The sequence below is a fragment of the Plectropomus leopardus genome, chromosome 11 (genome assembly GCF_026936395.1).
Source record: "Plectropomus leopardus strain MGB_pleo_1.0 chromosome 11, ASM2693639v1, whole genome shotgun sequence".
NCBI classification, from domain to species: domain Eukaryota; kingdom Metazoa; phylum Chordata; class Actinopteri; order Perciformes; family Serranidae; genus Plectropomus; species Plectropomus leopardus.
In genome coordinates this window covers 32,710,207-32,736,023 of record NC_142186.1, presented here as the reverse complement: position 1 = coordinate 32,736,023, position 25,817 = coordinate 32,710,207, and the positions used below count along the sequence as shown (strand labels likewise).

The 25,817-nt window shown below is 39.8% G+C and overlaps 1 protein-coding gene across 4 annotated transcripts in view; it reads right to left on the bottom strand.

Moving 5' to 3' along the window:
* The window catches only part of glcci1b (glucocorticoid induced 1b), a 68,137-nt gene that overhangs the window by 39,766 nt on the left and 2,554 nt on the right, over nt 1-25,817 (bottom strand). For 2 of the 4 annotated variants that reach the window (XM_088084660.1, XM_042489500.2), the window contains exons 3-8: nt 18,429-18,577; nt 9,621-9,710; nt 6,386-6,511; nt 4,574-4,708; nt 1,871-2,063; nt 125-245 (exon numbers count right to left, since the gene is read on the bottom strand). In XM_088084660.1, coding sequence (XP_087940786.1) covers nt 125-245; nt 1,871-2,063; nt 4,574-4,708; nt 6,386-6,511; nt 9,621-9,710; nt 18,429-18,577 — 814 coding nt within the window. The remainder of the gene's footprint in view (nt 1-124; nt 246-1,870; nt 2,064-4,573; nt 4,709-6,385; nt 6,512-9,620; nt 9,711-18,428; nt 18,578-25,817) is intronic. The other 2 variants (XM_042489501.2, XM_042489502.2) reach the window with 2 other exon arrangements.

Below are 25,817 nucleotides of genomic sequence, written 5' to 3'. Positions count from 1 at the left end.
TCTCTTTTAATGATCAGTACTTTCAGTGCTCACACAGCAGACAGAAGCACAAATGAGTCAAATATGAGGGTGTACTTAGTAACACAAACAGATTGTAAAATGGAAAATAAGAAGAAGTACTTACACCATCTCTTCAAACACTTTGACCCTCTCACAGCCCTCTGGAGGTTCCCGCTTGAACATGTAGCTGTTGTTGGGTTTGGGAGATGTGGCGAACTTGGGGAGAGGAGAACTGCACACACTGTCTGGAAATATACAATAAAGAGTACAACATAGAGGGAACAAAAACAACTTTGGTTATTGATTCTTAAGAGCTGCAGTATACTGTGATTAGGGCTGTGTCTCACTATAAATTTTCAGTAGAAGTTTTTGTACTGATACTAAATCAGTACTGTTTTCAGTAACCAACTTCATGGAAAATAAACATTGTTTATGAATAAAATTCATTTTTTTGTCAATCAAAAAAAAAAAAAGCCAATCGAGTCATTAGGGTGCCCACATTTCCACAGACAAGATTTCAAAACTTTTCCATGACCTTTCAATAATTCATAATTTTTTTTTTTTTGCCCCACTTGCATTTCTCCCAACGCATCCAAATCAAGATCTATTCAAACATAACTTGAGCCAGCTTGCATACATGAAGGAACGCAAGGAGAAAATGAAATGTATATGATGGTAAATAAAATAATAAATCATAAAATAAAATCTTGTCACAAGTTGACACATATTACAGCTACATTACATCGTCAGCCACAGAAAATAAATTTGCTGTTATGTTACATTACGTGGGAGGTTATCCACAACAGATAACTATAACAAACCATATCACAAAACACAATTTCATTACTTTTCCAAAACATTTTAAATCATTTTTACTAATTCCATGACTTTTCAATGCCTGCAAAATGTGACTGTAAAATTCCATGACTGTTCCAGTTTTCCACGACCTTGGGAACCCTGTGTCATGTAATGCAGGATAACCACCTCTCCACCTGGCTTAATCTCGACAAGCTGCTGGAAACATAGATGGGTCCAACCTGGTAGAAAAGATTTCTGCACATTTTAATCTATGCAGTGCTTCATGCAACACAAGCTGCCACAGTGCCTGAATAAAATACAATCTATATGAAAGTATGAAATGATCATTTAAATAAAAAACAGTGTTCTGAATGTTTTTTAAGACCAAAGAACTGTCTAAGGTACTTAAGGGACCATTTTGACATGCACTCAAGTAGCAATTTAGCAATAAAATAGTCAAAACTGAAATAAGTGCAAGTTGCAGCTCTGCATAGCAATAAAATCAATAAAACTCACTGAGTATATTGTTATGTCTTACAAGAAAACTCCATGGACTTAGCACTGCAGTCCACTAACTTTATCTGACTCATGTTGGACAGTAAAAAAAAAGATCAAACTGATGCAGCAGAATCAGAGATACTTTTTTTTAATTCAGTGCATTCTGTCTTGTAAAAACCTAGTACCCACATTACCCACAATGCAACTCAACCTGGCAGTTAGGACAGAGATTCAGGTGTGTTGTGCTACAGTAGTAGAAACTAAAGCTTGGTTTATATTTGCCATAGTGTCCCAGGAGCAAGGTTTGCGCCCCAGAAAATTACTTAATCACCACTTTTGAATTGAGCACCATGGCCCTGGTTATATTTTTCCCGCTCCCTGGCAGTTTGGAGCATACTGCAACAAAGAATTGAGCATAAACACCTCTGTGCCATCTACAAACAAAGCTTAACGTAGCCTCTAGCAGAGATGAAGAGTGAGCTAAAGGAGTCTAGTAAGTTCACTTCTCTCTGACCGAAAGATTTACTTTCATTTGAAGCAAATTAAGGCTTTACAAAATAAAAAAAAGGCACACCTTTGTCGATTTCCTCTGCAGAGCACGGGCTTCCATCAGCAGAGTGGACGTGGTCAGAGCTGCGGGGGCGGGGCGAAGGGCTGGACTCACCACTTGAAGGAGCCTGTGTGTCTGTGTCACGTGTGTCCCCACTGCTGCTGCCTTCATGGCGCGTAGGGAAGGGGGCGCGGCGGCCATCTACCACATCCATGGCCTGTGAGGAGGTCAGAGTGCAGAGGAGGTGGTGAGAGGTCATGTGTTAATATACATGGATCCCAAAATGTCACGAGTGATGGAGAACCATAACTCAAAGGTGACATTCAATCACCCATAACAGGCGATGTGTCCTTGTAAAACCCTGAACTGATGAAGTGCTCCTGTGCGACTTGCTGGATGACGTCACTCTGGGTCAAGAGCATCAGCTAAATTATCCTGAATCTAAAAGTGTTGGAAACTGAGAAGCCTCTGGCGTGTTTGTCTGTCTGTTTAAAGGGCGATTGGAGAAGCAAACGCCACACCAGATGGTAATACTTTTCAGTGGATGAACAGTGGGATGTGCAGCGTGCTCTGCTTTGGCACAACTGATTCAAACGGGAGAGCAGGAAAAAAAGGGCTTGGTGCACATCAGACTGTAAATCTGTAGCGGTGCTTATGTTTGTATGTGTGTTTAACTCTGTGTGTGTGTGTGTGTGTGTTTGGCGCGTGCGCCTGTGACTTTGTTAGAGGGAGTTTTACAGACCTGCCAAGGTTCACTGCCCCGCATCAGTCAAATTTACGTGTGCCCTCGCCTCTAAGCAATTTAGTTTGGTGGTAGTGAGAATATATGTGTGTAACTGTCTCACAGTGTGATGCACAATGCTGCAAGTGACTTTAAAAAGCTGTCTGTTTGTATGCGTGTGTTATTTAAAATTTTAAGCATAGTATGAAAATCTGTTTTGACTATAGAGATTCATATTGTATAGAAAGCTTGACTGACGTTGAGGGGGACGAAAGAGAATATTTTTTTTCATACCGATCCAGAGTGAGCATATACAGTAGGCCTGCTTCACTACTTCATTACCAATTATTATTGATGTAAACAATCTCACAGATTTAGCAAGTGTTCATGACTGTTGCCCAGTGTGAGGTGCAAGACACACCTATCGTTTAACAGGTATAAATCAGAAATTAAGTCATAGACTTTAAATTGTGCAAAATACAGCAGTGAGACTTCTTACTAAGTTCAGTGAAAGGGAACACATTTCTCCAAATTTATTGAATTTACACAGGCTGCCAATTTGTTTTAGGATTGATTTCCAGATTTTACCCATTACTTTTAAAGCCCTTCACGGCCTTGCCTAAGAACATGTATACGAACTGCTGTTTCCGTACCAACCAGTTCACCACCTGAGATCCTCACACAGGAACCTGCTGACTGTTTGTTTATATATATATAAACTTTATTACTATTATTATACATTTTACAACATCTGCATCAATATCATTGTATCAAAACTTTCCTATTGCTTTTAAAGGACCCATGACGATGAGTTTCTATGACCATCCACAACTTAAAACACAATCACAGCTAGATGATATACTTTACTCTAAATGTCAATTTAAGTATCACAGGCAGACAGGAAAAAAAGTATTCACCGTAGCTTTAAACTGCCACGCTCTACTTTCAGAGCTGTTAGTAACGAAACCACAGTACGTACTGGCACTCTGAGTGACAGCTGAACGCCCTATGCTGCCCATGTATGCTGCTTCATTTAAAAGCAGTAGTTGTGTGCAGCTATTTTTGACTCACTGGCCAAAGTGGGATGTAGATTAAAAAAATCTACCAGCCAAGCATGTTTTTTTTTAACAAGACAAAATGATGATACATTTCCTTGTTTTTGAAAGACAGTTTGCCGTCATGATTCAAACTGAGGGGCCTCTGTGTTTATGTTTCATAACCTGAATAAGTAGCTGATGTCCCATACGGTAAGAACGAGGAGCACCACTGACTGTCAGGTGTCGCCTCACCAGCGCGCGTGTGTGCGTGTGTGTGTGGGACACAGACAGCAGAGGAGCAGCAGAGCCCGGCACCCCTAAATGACACCATAACATGGCAATGACTCTCAGCGTAGAGACTCTCCCATAATTATTTTGGTACAAACACTCACCTGCAAGAGATTTACTTGCCAAACGGAAAATCTACTGTTAATTTCGGACCCTGACTATTTTAAATCAAAAGCTACAGAAAATCGACCTTATATTACATGGAAGGTTTCATGGATAATTACTTTAATTTACGTTAATTACTTTACACTGGACGCATTAAAGAGAGCAATGGTAGTATGGCGTTTTTCTGAATGTGGTGAAAAAAACGACATATTCCTGCAGTCTGGCATTGATTGCATTTCACTAATACAATTAGCATTTATTTTGGCACTGTTTTGTTGACAAAGGTGCAGCTCTTTTCACCAACACAGAGATATTTTAGCTGTCAGAAATTCCTTCTCATAGTTACAATTTGAAGCCACTCTAAATGATTTTTTTCCCACTTGGCTGCTTGTATTTGCAGTCTGTTCGATGTGACCTGAATGTGCCATTTAACCTAACTGGGACAAAGGATGATAAGACTGAATTGAGTAAAGGTAGTGTCAGGTGAGTTCAGATATAGAACAAACTAATCTCACACATTTTCAGTTCAACAAGCACTTGAAAAAAACACTTGACCCATTGCTGGTGTGTCCCTACCTGTATCCCCTGCTCCCAGTCCTCTCTGATAAACACATTTTCTAGCTCGTGGCTGATGCCCTCAACGCTGCTCGGCACCCTGCATATGAGGGATTTTGGCACAGGGATCGTTGACAAGGCTGGACTTCCCTTGTACTAAAAAGACAGACAAAATAAAAATAAGTGAAAAAATATGTACCAATTAAAATAATATAATAAAACATCAAAAATCTCGGGCAGTTGTGCAATGAAATACATAACACTGCATATGTCTTACAGGCTGTGACGCCAAAATCTGCCTGCGGTATTGAATTGTCGCTGATCCAGTTTCATGAGATATTTAATGGGTGTTGCAGTTTAAATACATGTTACTGAAGTGGGATTAAATGTCACTGGGAACGAAAACACAGCCATGATTGAGATCTACAACATGTGGGTATGGCGCATAGCATATCACTGTTTATGGTCATTTTCTCACAGTGGTTGATGTGTTCTGTTGCTGGGCATCTGTTAATGAATGAACTGCAAACAAGAGGAGGACAGAACATGCCCGGACACATCCCCCCTTCTCCTCTCCTCTTTTGACACAACTGGTCAGAATGGACTCATTAACTAAACCCCCTCCTCAAATGCAGTGCAACATAAAACATCATAAACTTAGATTGTGATCAAATATGGCCTATACAAAAGTCTGAAGAAACTACTACATTTATAAGCAGGGTTCATACACATTTTTACCAACAAATTTCCATGACTTTGAAGAAAATTTTGCAGACCATACATTCTCTGAAGCAACCATCGTTACTCCTTATCAGGTCTTTTACAGAATTGTATAATAGCCTTTTAAATACATATTTATTTTAAAAATAAATTCAGAACAGGAATAGAAGTGAATATTTAAATATAACTTAGGGGCAGTTTTTAATGACAGGGAGGGGATGGTAAAAAAAGGAGGAAGTATGTCAAATAATTTTTGAGGCACTGGAGAGGCATATAAGTTTTCCTATTTTGGCTTGGGGGTGTGCATTCAACTTTAAATTGATGTATTTTGTATTTATCTTACTTCCATTTTTAAAAGAAAACATGAGTTTAGAATGCATGTTTTCTTAAAAAAAAGGCCTTTACTTTTTCCTTTCAAGAACAAAAAATTAGATTTTTCTTTTCATTTTTTAATTGACAACACTCCAAAAACATTAAAAATAAATTTTAAAAAAACACACCATTTATCACAGCCAGAAACAGTAAAAACAGAAATTATCATTGAAGGTTCAAATTTCCAACAGTCCTCAAACACATCATGGGTTGTTATGCAGGTCTGTGATACAAAATTCCATGACCCTTTCAAAACTATCAGGCTATATTTAGTTTTCCAAAACTTTTCCAGCCCTGGAAATAGCTATTTGCAAATTTCATTACTTTTCCAGGTTTGAAACCATACACCTCTAAACGTACTCTTAAGATAGTGACAACATAACTACCACATGCTATTAAGTTAAAACTTTATTATCAAACTTAAACCAATGTGGAAAATGAAAAAAAGAAACCCTGATTTTTAATTTGATGCCATTAACTGAGTAATGCAGAGAGCCCCCTTGCTTCACCCTGGTTTATTCATATTCAGTCCCCTTATCTTCTGCAGCTGTGATATGGTTTGCTCACCGTCTGTTTCATTTGTATGTTTTTTTGCTCTGCTGCTAAGCTACCTTATCATGTCCCTGCTGCCAGGGTAAAATCTTGCATCACCAAAGTCAAAGTTAGTTAATGTTTTCACCTGAACAGAGCGTGCCGGTGACTCAGTTTGGTAAGGCATGAACACTGACATGAATAACTCACCTGTGCTTGGCATGCAGTGCCATGCTGTGCCTGTTGCTGCAGCTGCAGAGAGCTCTGCTCTCTGTCTTTGCTCTGCCGGCTGACTTGTTTGCTGCGCTGCAGCTGCAGTCTCAGTTTAGCAATCTGCTGGAAGAAAAGTAACTTCACGTCAGCAAATGATAGATTATGATCGAGTTCTGAAGGCAATATTTCTGTCAAAGTGAATTTAACTTTTCAATGCCACTCAGAATTAAATTTAAGGTTTATTTCACAATTAACAAAAAAAGAACTGACATCACTTAATAAGGCCAATTTGTCCATTATTGTAAAATAAAACATGACTTTTTGTCCCATATGGGAGACAAAGAAAACAAAAATATATATTTTGTTGGTTCAACTATTTTGATCTGTGTGATGTTAAGAGTCATTTAGTCAATAAAAAAAATAAAAGAAGCAGTTTCTATGGAATTTTACAATGCAACACCAGAAAATAAAATCATAAAATCCTACTTCCCATTTCATAGATTTTTTAGAGGTTTTTGAAATACTGATTTAAGACATTTTATTACAATTTAAGGCCTTATTTTTGGATACATTACGGTTAAATGATTATTAAAGTTGTTGAATAACCATTACAACTTTATTCCCATATACTTGTCTTTAGGCTTAGAAATAAACCTATAGACAAACCTTGCCACAAACCTACATTAAAACAAATATTGCTTTATTTGTCAGTTATTTTCTTATCATTTTAAAGACAGCTGGGAGAGTACCTTCTCTTACATGACTTACAACAATAATACACAAAAATACGTGCTACTTTGTGCACCCACAAAGATCGACTGGAGTCCTGTTGCAGTTTAAAACAGTGGCATGCATGTCTGATGATGAAACAACTTAGGTCAATGGGTGTTTCTGCATCTGGCCCAGTATCAGCCTAAAAACAGGATACCCTTTGTGAGCCTAACAGTCGCAGTTGTACTATGCAGACAAAGGTGTGGTCTTCAGTGCTGATCTTGTAATCCTGGCAACATAGTCAACAAAGAGACTTGCTCTTTTCGTAGATGTCCTCCCACACATGTAATCGCAGAGGTTAGAGAGATTGAGTACAGTTCACTGCATTCATTGAGTGACCGCAGGGTCGATAATGACAAGTCCAGGCAATCCCGATGTAATCTCAGAGGATAAGAAAGAGAGGTTTTCCTGGCTGTGCGCTGTGCTATTGATTAAACAGGCCAAGGCTCTGGGACTGACTCAAGGAAGTTAAAATAGTCAGTGTATGTCTTCATTAACACTTGAGTGTGAAGTATGAAATCTGATTGTAGCAATTGGATTTCAAAAGATCTCACAGCCATGAGTCCATAGCCAGGAAACAGGTATAGCAAATCTCTCGTGTGTACTAAAGGTCTAGTGTGTAGGATTTAGGGGGATATATACTGGCAGACATGAGACATATGAATAAGCATGTTTTCTTTAGTGAAAAATGAGAATCTTTATTTTTTGTTACCTTACAATGACTTGTTTATATCTACATAGGGAACGGCTCCTCATCCAAGGAATACGCCATGTTGCTCCGCCATGTTTCTGCAGTAGCCCAGAATGGACAAAACAAACACTGGCTGTAGATGGGGGCATTTGTGTTTGTGCATTGGCCAATGTAGTAAGCAGCATCAGCAAAACATATTTTTTTTTAAACTGACACTGCTTTATTTAGTGTTATGACTAGTTCAAAATCTCTGAGTCTGCTTGTTTTGGAGAGAAAGAGGTAAAAAAAACTCCTGAACGTCTGGATCATAAGTTAGCAGGGCTAGCGGCCTGGCTGTGACGAGCCGAACAGCGTTAGAGAAAAACTTGATTTGTAACGCGGAACTGCTTTATTCAGTGTTTTTACCGGTTTAAATCACCTGGGGTCTCATTTATAAACCTTGCATACGCACAAAACAAGGCCTTGAAAGGGGCATGTGTCACTTCCAAACAAAAGGTGTGATCTGAAAGGACAAACTTGATGGGAGGGAACATTTTGAAAACTTTGAAATTGGCAACACAGATGGTGAGGTGGTGAAGTGAAGCCAGATTGTAGAAATTAAACGTGAGAGAGGAATAATTATCCGTATCATGATGCCTCTAACACATGAATTAATCCTCCTAAATCTTACAAGCTGCTCCTTTAAAAAGTGTCTCTTCCTGTCTCCCCTTTACAGCTTTTGGCACAGGTCCGATGGAACGTGACGACCAGTAATTCACATCCACTCAATGTCAAATTCTATTAGCAATAAAACAATAAAAACATTTATTTCTTGTCTCAACAATTTAATAGAAATGTGAGTAAAATCTAATTCTGGAGCATCCAGACTTGTAACTTTATAGTGCCAACAGTTATCAGAAGTGTGACTGTAGCTTGGCCAGCTGACACATGGTCAGCAGTAAAGGCGCAGCCTCTTCCATTCCTGTATTTTGTCAACTTTATTTACACAATCTTTTTTTGGTCATAAAATTAAATTATTTGTAGAATGCAGTTCTGAGTGTTGGTATTTACGTCTGCCTGCTTGACATAGATTCTTGAAAGTGTCCTTGTGGGTTTGTAAAAGAGGGTTTTTGTGGGTGTTTTTTTCTGGCGGATACTTACAAAAACCCAAGACATCTGTGTATGATTAATATTTTGGAACTAAATATGGATGACACACAGATGTCTTGTGCCCGAAACAGGAAAATATGAATTTCTGTTGTGTTGCAGGCACATCTGAAAGGCTTTTCAGTAACATGAGTTACTCTGAGTGAGTTCAGTAAGTGCAATCTAAAGAGGGAACAATATGGCTGCATCACCCCTGCGGAGCTCCTGCACCATCTCTCAAAAACAACAGGCCATAACGAGATGTGAGTGTGCAGTTGAGTGGGAAACAGAGGGGAGAAGGAGGTTAAATTTAGACTGTGGTCTCAAGAGTTGGAGACCTAATAGCTCCATGTGGTCAGTTGGTTGGCCACCAGGCCCAGCAGATAGACAGGAGTGGAAACCAATGTTAAGGAGCATAATATTTAGGCTAACCTCAGAACCTGACAAATAAAACACAATTTAAATAAATGGAATGAACCTCAAAAATGACAAAAACATGCTCTTTGAACTGGCTGTGTGAATGCTTTAAGCCAGTCTGGCCTAGTTTATTGTCATACAGACTGCTGACACAACTCAACTGTTTAAATCCAATGTCTGTGGTGTTTGTTGACTTGGGTGAACCAAAGTTAAGACAGGTGAATCTACCTCTTTGAGGTGGTCTGCGCTGCCCCATGACGCTGACCGCTGGTGAGGACTTCCTTGTTCTGCTCCCTCATCAATCCAGAGACCTGGAGTCTGAAACACAGAAATACATGCAAACACATAACCACATGTTGCACAACTCTGTATCATTTCCTCGAACTCACACACACATACACAACTCGTGTTATTGACACATGCTCCAGAGGTACTGTACAGAACTGTAAGCAGCAAATAGCACATCTTATGTTGCATAGGCAGACAAAGATAAGTATGATGTTCCCCTGCACAAGAACCTAAACACAAGTTACGATTGTGTGCAGATGCAAACATATCTAAACAGAATACAGTACATCGTCCTTAAAGCCTGAGATTAAGTAAGCTGCATTTTCTGAGATTTGTTTATGCAGCAGGGCGGCCTGATGTTTACAGAGATCAAATCACCGGAAAGTCACCGATGGAAGTCCTTGTTTAGTCTCACTGAATATATGCTCATCAAGAGTCAAGTGTCTTATTAAATATCCTTTATTTACAAAAATATTATAAAATAAATAATTTTCTCCAAGACGTGGATTTACTGATTGGGGTCCACATTTAAAACAGCAAAACTATATCAAGACATCCATTTAAAAACTCTCACACCACTCTTGCGGTACTGAACATGATACTGGATAAATAAGACCAGGATTGTGCCGCAGAAGCTTTGTGAGAATTTGTAAAAGGATGTTTTGATATAGTTGTGCAGGTGTTAAACATGGTCCCAGCAAGTTTCCTTCATGAATTAAAGGTAACATGACTAACTCATGTAATTTGATATATTTTGTGGGTGTATAAAGTATTCCTTTCAAATTATAGTTATTCAAAGTTACATGTTACGTGCACACATTTTTGCCAACGTATCAGATATACATGAATTTTAAGTAAATATGAACTTGCGTTGGAGCGTTAGCACTTAAACAAAAACCTCTCCTAAAAACTGATGAAATGTCCTTAATCAAGACACTGAATAGCTGATGTGCCACCTCATTGTGAAGTCACTCCAGATGTGAGCATCAACTAAATACCTAAAAAAGTATAATGTTTGGATAAGCTGTTGAAAAAGATGTGGGTGAAGGCAGTAATGAGCGCTGTGTGCTCAAAAAGTAAAGCCGAAAATCTGGAATCAATGAAAATGAGAAAAACAGTCATGAGATACCATCCCCGAGGAAAGAACTACATTCAACAGGAAAAACAAAACTCATAGCATGTTTGATTGCTTCCATTAGTGAGCCAGGTTAAGATAAATACATCTGTGACAGGGATAAACCGACTCACATTCTGAAAACCACCAGCCACTTAACGAGCCACAGATAGCTCGAGAAAATAATTACAGGGCTACCAAATAATACACCTGCCCTGTCAGACACAGGTGACATTTACAAGGACTTTACTAGCAGCGTGTGCTAGTTTCACTCCTGGGAGTTTCAAACTTTTCACCTTTATAACTTTTTTGCCTAAATACACTGCTGTGATTTGGCAGAACACAACTGTTGCCAGGTCCTTAAGTCCACAGTGAAATTTTGTGTCATTAGTAAACCAGTAAAAAAAACATTTGATATACAAAACATTCTCTACCAGAGAGCACAGAGGCAGTTCTGTTTCACTAAACATGTCTTTTAGACCTCTACTGCACAAACAAGGAAACGGTTAAGTTATGTAAATATATGCAAAAAACAGAAACGAACTGAGGATGCTTCATACGCTCGTCTCAAACCACATACTTCCTCCTGATTATGCATATCAACAGAGCCTCTGGTGCTCAAACAAATCCTCAAACATCTGACGTTTTTTTTGGTCAGAACAGTCGTACGAAACATCTTAAATGTCAGTGTCTTCACACTGCCTTATGCCTGACCCCACACAGACAGAAAATCCTCTATGGCTCTCCAGCTAACGCACAAGCCTTGCCCTATGATATGGAATATCACACTGTGAATAATGAGGAACACCCGTGAAGCCGTTTGCGTTGGATTGCTGGCACTGGCTCCCCCCAGAAAAGGACAGCGAATTAAATGGGTGCTTGTGCTCTCATAAAAGGGACCACTGTGCTTGGCCACGTTGGATGGCAGATGTGTAGCTAGCCTTTAGCATTAACATTTTGTGCATGGCCTATGGAATGGCTTGTGCTGTTTGATGCCTCTGCCAGACATTGAGGGACTTGATGCTGAAGCTTAATCTCTTCATACAAAATGCAGATTGCTGTAAAAGGGCACACAGGCTTTATGGAGTTGTGGACTTAGCCGTTGAGGAAAAACTAAGTTCTCACAGATGTTCAATGACGTCAAGTAGGGAATGCTACTCACTGCTTGTAACCCCATGAAATGTGAAATGCTTTAATCTAGCAGTGATTGATATTTGCAGGTTTTCATATGGCTGCGCAATACTGGTCAATATAAAAAGCACAAATGTATGCTATATAGCCACCATTTTTAACATGTATAAAAAAAAATGAACAGCTTTGAAATTGCAGTCTTGTAATATTGACCCCTTATTATATATATTTTATTTTTTGTAATTTTCTAACTCATTTTTTATAATTATTTATTATGTCTTTTTTAAAAAAGCAAAAGTATATGTTTATGTTTTTGTCTGTTGAACTTTAATAATATATTTTATTTTATCTTTTCATGTGTACTTGTACTTATTTGTTTATTCTGTCTGCTGAATGATACAGAGGGGATGTTTGTTGAAACGTGGGAGTATGTCGTACTTTTCCTATTGTATCTGTAACTTACTGCACTTATATGACTTTATATACTAATAAAGGCCTTGAGGGAAACAAATCTTTTTGAGAATCTAAAGAAAAATGGTAGTATTCTTAGTTCACTGTTAATCTGACAGCAGAGTGGTGTTACTGGACATGTTTTAAATTAATATCGAACATTGTGACAAGAGGTATTTTTGTTCTTTCTTTTGCCTTATTCAGCCTTTATTCAAATTAACTGTTTTTTAACTGACATGTGGCAAAAATGTGTGCTTACTGTTAAAAGTGATGACAGCAACTTTCAGTACACAAAAAAAGTCAACAGTTATGAGGGAAACTGAGGCGAGAATTATGCCTGCAGCTAGTACTATAGCTGTTTGCATTTGAGGCGACATTTAAGCAAACATTGGCTTGTGGATTCATAAATCCATTTTCTCACACTCAATATTTTACACAAGGGACTTTTATTACATTAATCTGTGGTTTCGTTTTAAATTTTCTCACTTTGCAGACACTGCACAGAGCCTCGCTTGCAAAATAAATACATTTTTTGCATAATTTCAGTAACTACACCTAACAGATTTTTCTACCAAAAGTCTAGTTACAGAAAAATTTCTTCTTTACCAAGTTATATACAAAACTGTGTCCTCCTACGCACCCGTTTTGAAAAAGATATGCTAATTATTCTTGTGTTTTACGTCTCAGGGAAGCTAATAACTTTAGAGATGTTAACCTGCTACAGATGTCAAGGTAGGGGTCACAGTTTTCTTTATGGTGTATATCTCAGTTTGCAATTCTAGTCCCAATTTCCACCCACATATACATAGTTAAATAAGACAGTTAAAAATACTGCGGGCTATCTTTCTTGATTGACACAGCTCCCCCGAACAAATTGTCTGCTAACTAGAACACCCACATTTATTTACCTCAGAGGCTCTTTTATCATGCTCGCTCTTGAACTTCCGGCCTGAGTTGTGTGCTTTGTAGACTTGTGTGCCAGGTGTTGTGCCTGATAATGCAATGCTGTGCAGATAAAACTCTGCCTGCAGCTTGCTTCCCATTATGATTCCCACCCAAAGGGTTACATACAGGCAACATCCTCAAGAATCCAGCTCTGTTCCAAAGCAGGAAATAATGACTGGGCTTCAATGGAACTGCAGTGGAATTTGTGCTGGTTTGTTTAGATTGCATGCCGAGACATGTGAGCAGAGAGCTGCCACTGCTATCATTTGATGGGATTTAGAGATGAGGAGAACATGCATTCTGATTTGGTGAGTTGGTTTTGTGCATCTGTTATCTTGTGCATATCTGAAACCCACTGAGCATTACAGAAAATGGATAGAAGTTCCTGAGACGGTATTTTTGTTGTTTGTTCTTGATTCATTCATCAATATTCACATAGCTGATAATCTTCAACATACACATCAGTTTACATTAAGCTAATATGAAGCAAAAATAGCGCACAGTGATGGCAGGTATCATGTAATACAGCACAAAATTAGGAATAATTGTGGTCATCGAGCTTAAGATCCTGATAGGGGGTGGATTATTGATCTGCTGATACGTTCACAGCTGATCAGATCGATGGATGACAAGAGATATTTGCAGATCTTTGTAAGTGAGAGGGAGTTCTAGTCCCAGCAGAATAAACGGTTTAGTTTCAATTTTAATGTGCCTGACATTTGGCCTCTCCTCTCTGCCGCTACCGCGCTAAAATAAAAATAACCCAACCGTGTTTTAATGCCGCTCTTAATCAACAGTCCAGCTCCACTGAGACTATGGTGGGACAAATTAGACTATGGCAGCCCGCAGATATTTGCCTTTAACGCCTGGGACACACTGCATGCACGAGCGGCGCGTGACAGCGACCTCACAGGGTCCACACTGGCAGCTTTGTTTCTGTGATGCTTATGCAGGGCTGCCTGCTGCTATGACTACTATATTTCCTCATTTATAAGTACATTTTCCTCTCATTTATGAAGTAGTGCAAACTTCTGAAGTGTCAACAACCCGGTCCTGCAAATGTTTCACGAAAAAATACATTCTGTCAACAACTGATGGGATTCTGTCGACAGACTTTGTCAGACATATATTTTGAAACAGAAGCAGGAAAGTTTAAGTAAATCAGACATAGTTGCATTTCCTCATCTCTGTGACGGATAAAGACATTGAAGCTGTAATACACGAAAGTATAGAGCGAGTATAATTATCAAAACACTATTTTCACTGACTATTTCTGCTGAGCGTGAAATGGCGAGTCACCATTTCTCAGGATGTGCCGCGGCTGACAAGCAGCTGAGACGTGCCTGACAAGCGCTGCTCACGCAGGCAGTGTGTTCCAGGCGTAAACCGGCAGTGGAAGTAGTACCAGCACTCAATCGATGTCTGTGTAAAAAGGACAGCCAGTATGCCTGAAACCTACCGCCGGGAAATATAAATAATATAAGAAGAACTGCAACCGAACGGCAACTGAAAATGTCTGCAAATCAGTGAGACAAAGAGGTCCAGGAGCTCCTTACCATCCAAGCAGAGGGAGAGAAGAAAAAGCAAAGGAAGCATAATAACGGGACTTCGTAAGGCCGCTATTGCAAAATCTCTGTGTAAAAAGGGCTAAAGTTTACAGTGTCTGATCCAAATTTTTCAGGCATATTCCCATTTCATACTTCGGTTCTATAATGATACAGTTAAAGTCTGTCTTTATGCTATGTTTTTCAGGTTAAATTCAGACTGATGATTTATAATTTCCTCTCACGCAGGCGCAGAAAAGACATGCGTGTCAGTGGTCAGCTGGCCATCGGCTGTAGTCTTTGTGTTGCGTTCAAGTGCAACTTTTAACAGAAGACATAAGGCAACGCAAACTGTTTGATCAGTCTGCCTTTGTCGGTTCTAGTTCTTTGAGGTCGGCTTGGTGTGTCAGGGCCCTAATCTTCATACAGACGTTCTCTGTGTTCTGTATCCACAGGGCCCAGGGCACACAGACCTATCCCGGAACAGTGATTAGCATATGTATGGGCCCTCTGCTCCTCAGCTCCCACACAAAAGGCAGGCAGGCAGTGCAGCCACGAGGGCCAGGTGGTAAGCAGTGGGATTTCTCCTCGACTCAGCCATAGCCTGGGGGACAGGTGCAAACAGCTTCACCTCCATGCAAGGCTACATAACAGCTCAAAGGAGAGGCTGTCTTGAACTTGTGCAATGCACAACAAAAGAGGCCAGGGACCTTTTGTCTGCTGCTCTCTGCTGTTGTTGTCTTATAGAAAGAGCTGGGGCCAGGCATAGCTCTCTAACAGGAAGTGGTCTCTCACTATCCTTGGGGGAGTTTGTGCATTTAATCGTTCAAGGATTGTCAAGTGTGTCATACACTCCCACATCATTACAACATCAACAAATGTTTTTCATCTCCAGTTTCCACAGCTCTGACAGATAAATCTCTTAAACTGTATTTTCATTTTTGGTCAGCCTTCAATCAGATCTTTGCTGATAATGGCTGGGAAACACAGTCAAGGCCATGTTAATTTGCAGCACAGGCAAATATGACAATGTGCCAAAACACAGTAGGTCTACAACAGTAATGCTCATACAGTAACTTACGACCCACGGGACAAATCTGGCCCCAGATAGGGTGCAGGTGCCCCCACCCCACAATTTTCTGATCCAAAATAAAAATACAGTGATTTATGCTGGGAGTTGTTTATGAACTTCTAGTGTACATAAGGTGCCAGAGTGCATAAAGCAACATCAAAATAGAGTTTATTTATCAAATAGTGCAAGTGGAGGATCCCCTGCACTCCCAGATAGTCCTAACTAAGCCCCTAATGTCCTAAAATCCTAGAAATGTCCAAAGATCTGAGAAATGTACTCCTTACTCGTCCTAAAGTCAAAGAAATGTCCATGTATCCTCAAAACAATCTATATTCCTATAAACATCCCAAAATTCTAGATCCCACATACATGCCCAATTATAAGACCTGATAATTATCAAATTGATTTTCTGTACTTGTTTAGTCTCTCCTGGGTTGCATGGGAACCCTGTAATAAGAGGTATTTACTCTGCATACAACCACTTCAAGAGATCTTGTAGGCCCTCTCACCACTTCCTCAGCCTACACACAAAGAAATGTGAGGCAAATGAGGGGTTAAAGGGATGAAGCCCATGTAAATTAGGCTTGGCGGTCTTCATTCAGACACATGAAAGGCTTCTGTTAGCAAAGAGGGAGCAGCCCTTGTCATGATCATGCATAGTCAATATTCTTTCATAACACAAACCCCACCCCAAACCAACAACCCCCCCAAAAATGAAGCTCTAAGAGAAAAACTGCATTTAGCTGTCAGTGACATGGCACATTAAGTGGGTGATCATATGTGGGCTGCTTTCCAGGAATATTGTGGTGAGGCTCACTGTGAAAGTCATGCATAGGTCTTATGATGTGTTATAATGTATTAAAAATGTGGTGCTGAGAGGGAAATTCAGAATATTGACAGTAAGCCTTTATTGGCAGCAGACTCCACCACCAACCACAGATTACAGTAACAAACTCTTTGGCTCTGTCTCGTAAATTTGTCTTCTTCACCAGCCACTACGAAAGAAACCAACAACTATTTGGAAGTCCTAACTACCATAATTTGCTGGGAGAAATGAAAAGTGAATGTGGAATCTGGGGAATTACCGGACACTCTAGCCAAAGTGTGGGCTATGTGGCCATATTACAATATATTAAGGTATTCTTGCTATGTCAAACTTTAAAATAACTCAGTGCAAATGATATTGGAGTAAAACTCTTCCAGCACATGATTATTAAACAAACTTTAGCCTAGTCTTTTTGTGAAGTGAGCTTTTCCCTCTCACATCCCCCTCTGAATACAGATTAAGCAATTTGACTCTACTTTTCCAAACTTTTCTTTCTTTCCCTGTGATGTTGCAATGTGCTTCACTGATTGATAACCAAAAACTGAATGTGCAATATAAAGCTCAATCAATTAGGCTACATTAAATAAAAAGCCATTTTTTTTAATAGTGTTGACACAGAAATCAGATATTATGCAATCAAATCTTGGCCACTTTTATGTGTGGTCCTAAATCCCATAAGTATCCAATTACTAACCATGCACAGATTTCTTACACTTAGATTTTTACACACTTACATGCTCAGCATGCTATACAAACTTTATTCTAAATATTTACATACTATGCTAATTGTTTACTATTATTGTGTTTGTATTTCAGATGTTATATTTCTATGTACTTGTGCTGGTACTTGCGATAATTCTCTATCTTGGCATCAGGGCGACAAAACAAACCGCAATTTCCCTTCAGGGATCAAGTGTTGCTGATCCTAATTTCTGATTGTGATGCAGCCGCTTTAAGAACAGTCATATCAGAATGAATGTGTGTTTTTCAGCCTTGGTCTATTGCACGTCGTACTTCCGTTGAAAGTACATAGGGCGGCTACAATGGGCAACTCCAGTCGCCAGCCAATCAAGTCCGACTCCCTGACGCTCTCTGATAGGGACAAGTAATCTAAATACCCTGACAGTGTTGTCGTGAGGCACCAGCAGAGATACTGGAATGCGGCCGTGGACATCCTTAAATCTTGGAGGAAGTGATCCTCTGTGAAACTCTCCCAATCACAGGACCCACTCCTACCGACTCCTCTCCTGGCTGCACCCACACTTCTTTCTCCATGAAACTATCAGCAACAGCTGCTAACAGAGCTAGCGGACTGAAAGCCCATTATCCCGAAAAGAAACAGCAACTGCTCCAAAGAGCCAGATCATGATCTAACTACTGACCAAAATAATCTCCGTCATCATCAGCCATTTCATGCCTACACTCCAACTTATCACTAGCATAAACACAAAGCAGATGGACCTACAAAACAGTCATTAAGGGTGCACCGCTAGCATTGACAGTTCAACTAAAATCAGATTTTTTAAAATACCACAATATATTACCTCTCTTCAATTATTGCCATACACTGAGTTGTAATCCCTGTATCATGATACAAATCGGATCGCCAGATTCTTACCAATACACAGCCCTTCAATATAGTGATGTTTTTCTGTATGGGACGAACCTGTGTGGCTTTGTCTTTCATACAGGAGGGGTAGGGTCCATGGGAGTCCCGAGGCCACTGGCCGGTGAGGTATGGCCCCGTGATGGCGTCCAGGGAAGATGTCCGCCGGATGGCACTGGAACTACGAACTTGCAACTTGGACCTTTCTGCTGTGGTTTGGGAAAGAAAAAAGAAATAGGTTAAGGCACAAGCGCACACAAACACACACCCATGCAGGCGTCAGCACCAAGAGAGCAATATTCCCCCAGGCATCTTTGACACTGAATGTGCCAACTTTCCTGATTGTGTCAATAACACACATCAGGATTTAATATGCAGTGCTAAAGTGTCACCGTGTTATAAATCTCTAAGTGCAAATTTGTAGTCAATAACTAAGGGCCATACTTTGAGTGGCACGCACCTACAATGGTTTACATTTTGGCAAATAATCTCATAAAATATCCTGAAACAAAAAGCAATTGCATAATCCAAGACTTACTGTCAAAATAAGTTACTTTCCTTGACCTAGTTTCTTCAACTATGTGTTGTAGTGGGAGCACAGAGAGGACTGTGGGCAGATGTTCACATGACAAGATTAGAAAAATATATTGCAGTCATTTACAGAATGAATTGTTACTCAGGTCCCTGGTTGAAAAAAATAGGACTTATCTCCAAAAAAAACACATTATAATCAACATTTCACCCTCACCTCTGATAACTGCTACAATTAACTGTGTTTTATTGAAACGAGATCTCACCTTGCAATCTCTTCTCGCTATCACAGTGTGGACAATTTTTTTTAATCGCATAAGTATTAGTGCTGGGCAAACAACAGGCTCGAGAGCCGAGGCCTGAAGCAAATGTAAATGGCTGAGCAGGAGTATCTGATGTTATGAGAGCAGTCTGCTGTGAGCCAGAACAGTTAAGCACACACCACCCACATAAGACAACCACACCACAATGCACATCAATACTGCCTGCATCCACTCAACATTCCTGCAGTGACACGCAGTTTAAAAAAAAAAAAAAGGGAGAAAAACAAAACATGCAAACACAAAGACATTAGCATGAGACTGCAGCAAGAGCTGGATTAAATTTATAAGCCTCAATTACACTTTGTGTGATCACTAAAAGCAAATGAAAGTTCCTTCATGTCGGTATTAAAGACAGAAAAAAGGAATAGCATGATGATCAAGAAACATTTATTCCTTTCCCTGTCCGAGCAGGCAGAGGCAGAGGCCTTTCCAACATGAACACACAAACCAACACACAGACTAAACTACATGAGGCACCCCTCTCCTCACAGCACTGCATAGCCGTTCATTGTTGTTCTTTGTTCATAGAATACACAGGCCTACCCACCCAAAGGTATTGCCTAAGTAAGCTTACTGGGCTACAGTAAAATTCCCTGAAGCATTGTAGACAAAGGAAGCAGGCTAAATTTCCATCAATATTGATATAGGCCAAGCCAGTGCTCTCAGAACCGGGATTGTGGTTATTTTCCATCGTCTCCTCACTTGCCAGACTAGAATAATCTCCTGATGAGAAAAAAGAAACAGTGTGAAAGAAGCCAAGACATCAAAGCAGTCCATGTGCTGATTCCAGGGATAAGTGATGTGATATTAAAAGGAATATTTTCAGGTTGAATTTTAATAAGAACTTTCCTTCACCGGGCATTCTGCGAGCTGCGAAAAAGTCTCTGGCATTTCCACAGAGGATAAATGGGTCAAGTCAAGAAAATGGGTGGTTTATTAACTGTAGAGCAGAGGCAAATGTGAAAACAAACATGTGGTGCAGATCAGTAAAGCATAGCAGAATGGTTTCCTGTAGATTTTCACAAGGCCATGGGACATTTGTTGAAGGGAAATCACAATGATTTAGCTTCAACTCATGATCAAAACTTTCAACTTATCTGAGAAATTCTCAACTGAATGATACTAGAATTTTAGTTTGTGCTCAAGCTATTTCTGCTGCTCATGTGTGACTTTAATAGACACATGTAGATTGACCTATTCAGTTAAATACAACTTCATTGTATTTGCTCTAATTACCCACAGAACAGTGAATAATGAAATACGAAATTGCCCACTCAAGACTGTGCAAGCTCGGTCATTGATAAGAAGGGGTGAAAATGTAAACAATGCATACAGTGTCAGATTAAAATGATTATTGATTCTGTAAATATGCATGATTAGAGCTGGGTATTGTTATAGACGAAAATAAATCAATAAGTAGTACAAAACTTCTCCAAGCTAACAATACCTGTGTTCAATCCTTTTTGTATCAAGATCGAGAAAAATTGTGGAGGTGTTGGGAAGCTGAGTGCTTTTTTTTTAACAGAGATGGCAGTATAGTGTCCTGAGATGTTAACAAAACGTCAGTGTGGTATACTACACACCGGTGGCGTCTGCATTTTAAGCAACTTAATGCAGCCACTCATATTATCAGTATTGAATAAAGTAGAAACAAAAATTATGTTCTCTGTGGTATTGGTATCGCTTTACAGGCCCTGACACACCAATGTTAAGCTGTCGGTGAGCATCGGTCACCCTTGACTTTGTATTTTGTCCCGGCCCTTGTCTGTGCTAGTCAGCTTTTTTTTTCCAGATGTCGGAGCCCGTCAGCGAATGAAGTCACTGTGATTGGCAGAGCTAAAGTCAAGAGGGAGTGAGAATAAAACAAACTTGTTATACGAGGTAAAACTGTTTTTCTGTCGCCATTGAGCTCTTCATCAAAAACATTTCCTGGTGGTTTGTGTTGTTAGCTGTCGCTCGGTAAACACGCTTTATTCTTTCAGCACTGGATTGAGCTGTTTATGTGCCAACTGGCTAACTTGCATCAATGATTACAAACTTTCATGCAGATGCAGAAGATACATGTTTGTTGGATGTTGTAGTCTTTATAGAGTCATGTGCAACTTTTTTGGCCGAGACACACAAATCTTTGATTTTATTTGGTGTGACCAATTATATAATCACAGTTTTTTAAGCAATTCTCAGTTCTACATATGATACTGTGCATTTATGTACTATATCATATAAACTATAAACACTACACATTATGATTATCTGGAACTACTGGCTTACTAGGCAGCTCGTATTTCAATAATGTTCCACATGAGTTGCTCAAGCTAAAAACTGTTAACTGCAAGCAGTAACTAAAAGCATGCTCGTCTTTCATGTAATACGGATGATGAATGATGATATAAATCTTTGTGACGATCTTTTAAAGTTAGGAGTTTCATCATCTGTCCTTCAGCTGGTCAGGAAATTGCTTGTTAGCATCATTTGCATCAGTCAACAAGTCCAGAAGATACCTCCCACAAGTAAGCTTGGACTGTTTCTCAATTTATGAAGTTTGTGTGCTAACAATTCCTACTTTTATAGCTGAGAAGTGAAGAGTAAGCAAGCTTAAACCTTCAAAACCTGTGCACATCAGTTTGATTTCTTTAAGAAATCATGGAGAGAAGGCAAAGAGCAACGTACAACACATGGCCCTAAAAATAGTAAGAAATTAGTAAAAGAGACCAGAAAAATACCTTAAAATAATATATATATAAATAAATAAATTAAAAAAAAAAAAAGTTAATACAACAATCATATATACAGTTTTATTGACATGTTCCCCTTGTTTTTTTTTTTTAAAAATACCTTTCTAATAATTATTCACCCCTTTTTAAAACAGTTTTTCAGGTTATTTTCTTTGTCATCTTTTACTTTTTTCTTATTCACAACTTGTGGAACATTTCTTGCCAAGTTGGCCAATGCCCTTTTTCCCCATATTTAAAAAAAAAAAACAAAAACAATTTGCTCAGGTTTAGAAGGGTTAACGTCAAGGTTCATCCAGATGCTAAACAGTCAGTTATGTGCCGGCTAATAAAACTGCAGAAAATGCAGCTTAGCTCTACCAGACTCAACTGATTTGGACAACACGCTCATTTTCACATTTGGTCCTACTCTGCAGTTTGAATGGGTGACAATGAAGCAGGGCCGTTTCAGCACAGCTGGCACTTTGTCAGAGAGCGAGACTATCATTGTTGGGACAGTGTGGTAAGAGAATGATGTCATGCTGGTGAACCTAAAAGGTCACGATGTGGAATATAATACTCTTCAGTGCATTCTTCATCATGAGGCTATGATCTGAACTGTCTGAACACCAGTGCAGGCCATTACCAGTGTGACGCTGGCTGGCATGAACACTGATGGCACTGCAAGGCACTTTGGACTGAATTTTCCTACCAAATGGCGAGCTTTATATCTGTGAGTGGGTGCAAAGTACTTCAATGAATGACAAATTACAAAGTGCAAAGCCTCCTGCTTCTGTAACTTCAGGCTGGGCTGCTGTGATGAAAGATCATGTTTGCATTTTTTGACTGCTAGTAGGCCACATTGACATGGTCACAGTCGTCATCTGAGGTCTTTCATGCGTGTTTGGACTGTGAGGTCACAGTGATGAAGGAGGGTCAAGTCTCCATCATCACCACGAGCATGGGACATTGGCCTGGGTTAGAGGTCGTCTCTTTCAGGGGACTGAGGTATGCATGGCATGCCACTGGGGTGGGAAATCTACACCAACCGCTAGCCAAACACGGGTGAAATTCGTCATGCCTGGTAAGTCTGCCTACTCAGTTGTTATGGAAGAGACTTAGTTTCCTGCCTTTGCATGGTACACTGGTCAGGGCTGGAGGTCATTTCATTCAAAGAACCGAGGAATGTGAAGCACGTCACAAACATAAGATTCCACACACAATCCCACAATAACTACCATGCTGCACTGAGACCAGAGGGCTGCCATTTTGGTTAAAAGGTAAGAGGGAGAAGCTTTTAAACATGACTAATGAAGGTAGCATTGATCCAGCTGATGCACTGTGGTTGCTGTGATGCATTTTGTGACCCGGTCACATTAAGTACAGAGCACTCTTGCGGTGGGAATACCTGGTGCTTTTCATGGGAACTGAAGTTATAGAAATATTTCACAGAAAAATAACCCGTGTGTCTGTAGTGGAAAGATGCAAATACTTGAAATTGGTGCTACATGACCAGAGAAAACAGAGAGGAAAAAGACGCTTTTGCTCAATAGGTTGAAACACTAAAACTCCCACAATGCACTGCGCTGCACTGCACTAGACCAATAAATGCTCCCGCTGGTGGGTGATGTAATGCCTCCCCGTTCGTTTAAAACAACAGCGTCCGGCTGGTGAGAAACAATCTCATGTTGCAGTTGAACGGAAAGCTAAAATATGCATCTGAAAACATTTGAAGGGAGAAATATTCAACTCAGTAACAGAATCTTGGTTTATATTAGGTCAGTGCTGCCAAGTTTTACCGATTATCTCTGTTTTTTTTCGGCCACCATTTTACTGTGCAGGAAAGAGTATGCCCCTTCCTGTTCGCAAACTCTCACTATTACAGCTGAGCAAGGAGTTAAAATATGTTTCTGAAAACGTTTTAGGTAAGAAATAGTCAATGCAGTAACATTATTTTGATTTTGGGACAGTCAGAGCGTTAATACAGTGTTGTTGAAAAAGTCGATTTATTGTGTTAGTCTGACTAAGACTGGACTTTTAAAATACATATAAACATGTTGATCCGACTGAAATCGTATTGAGTCGAATTTCTCAAAGTCAACTCACATCTAGATAACGCAGTTGGGGAGCGATTTACTCTTTCATGTATACGCCTCAGCTGGACCTAAACTGGCTTCAGTGTTGTGCTCCATTGTCCAAATATACAGCGCCAGAAAGGTATGTATGTTGTCACTGTTCGACATGCAACCTGTTTGCCGCTTGCTAACGTACTGAGAGAGGGGCGGGTATGTCTCTTGATCTGCTTTTATATTCTGTGTCAGCGGTGGCGGCATGGGTGGCGGGCAATACAAAAACGAGAAAGTACAGCCTGTTTTTCAAGCAACAGTCCGAGAGCTTGTGAAACTCTGCCAGGTGGCGTAAAATATGTCATTCAACTGAGTCTCACCATAGGGCAGAAGGGATATCTAGGTACTGGGTAGATGGCGTAAAGTTTACCACAGTTCATCTACAAAGCTGGTTGAAAATCGGCAAAGTATCCCTCTGACAGAACTAGACAGAGTCCCTTTTTTGTCTCCACAAACTGGAAAACCAAGCTGTATTCACACACTTTCATATCACAACGTGCCTCGCCAGATAGTGTGTGGTTATGTGTGTGCTGTACTTAAAACACAGGATTTACAAAGAAGAAAAAGCAGTGGTCTTCCAGCTAAAAATGTAGTTCTGTCCTACAAAAGGACACTGCTGCTGCTGTGTAAAACCAGTGCAGTGTGGATATTTGGCAGAAAAGCCTGTCACATAAATGAGACTTAGTGAAATGCTGGAAAATGCGGATTTAGGGCTGCCTGAACTCTCATGCCCTCTTTCAGTTTGTCTCCATATCACTTCCAAGAGCAGCTGAGCGTGACACAAAACGACACAGCCTCCATGTGCAAGGCAACGTGGAGAGGCTCAGCATATGGTCTGAATGTGCCATGAGTGCTCCATGCTGTATGTATGCAGTGAGGTCCGAATAAGCAACACCTGACTATTCACTCAGCACTGTGTCTACTGGGACTGACGTGGCCCCTTTTTACAACTGAAAGCATGTCTTTCTGCCAATTCTCTCCTCCCCCTCTCTCCTGTCAAAAGTCCATAGGAAATAAGAGAGCCAATAGTGCACTCTATTCTCTTTATGAGTGCCTAATTGTGTAAGTGGCTGATAGGCTAAATAGTAAATGCATCAACCTTCTGCAGATCGAAAGCCGACTTGCTCCAGACTTAAAGGTCACCATCTCAAATATGATATCTTATCCCTTTTTGCACAAGTAACCATTTGAAAATTAAGCAAATTGACTTTGGTTTATTTGGGAAGAAGGCAACAATCAATTTAAAAAGACATAGCCCAAAAACCGTACAGTAAGTAAGAAGGAATTACCATAAAATAAGCAAAAAAAGGGCAAATTCCTAAATAAAAACGTCTGAAAAAATATTTGTGTGTGTATGTTTACTTTAAATGCAAAATTATTGTAATTGTGAACGTAGTATTATGGACATTTTTCCCTTAAGTAGGGGAAAACTTTCTAGTAATTCTCCCGTTTTAAAACTCATTTCATGGGGTTTTTTTGTCACCTTTCTCGACCAATTGGTCGTTGCCTTTTCCTCCCATGTTTAATAAAGAAACTAGACCAATCCATTCAGGTTTGAAAAGGTCACATAGCTTGTAAAAGGCGTATGAACGCAGCACGAAAAAACTGATGTCGATCCAAGTTTAAAGGCGTTTAAGTATTTACTTGTAGAGTTGGCGTAACTCAAAAAAGTTACCGTGACAAGTTATAGGTGGGCAACAGCAAGTGGTGACATGGCATTTCTGAGCCTATATGTTAGGCGAAACATTAGAAGAAATG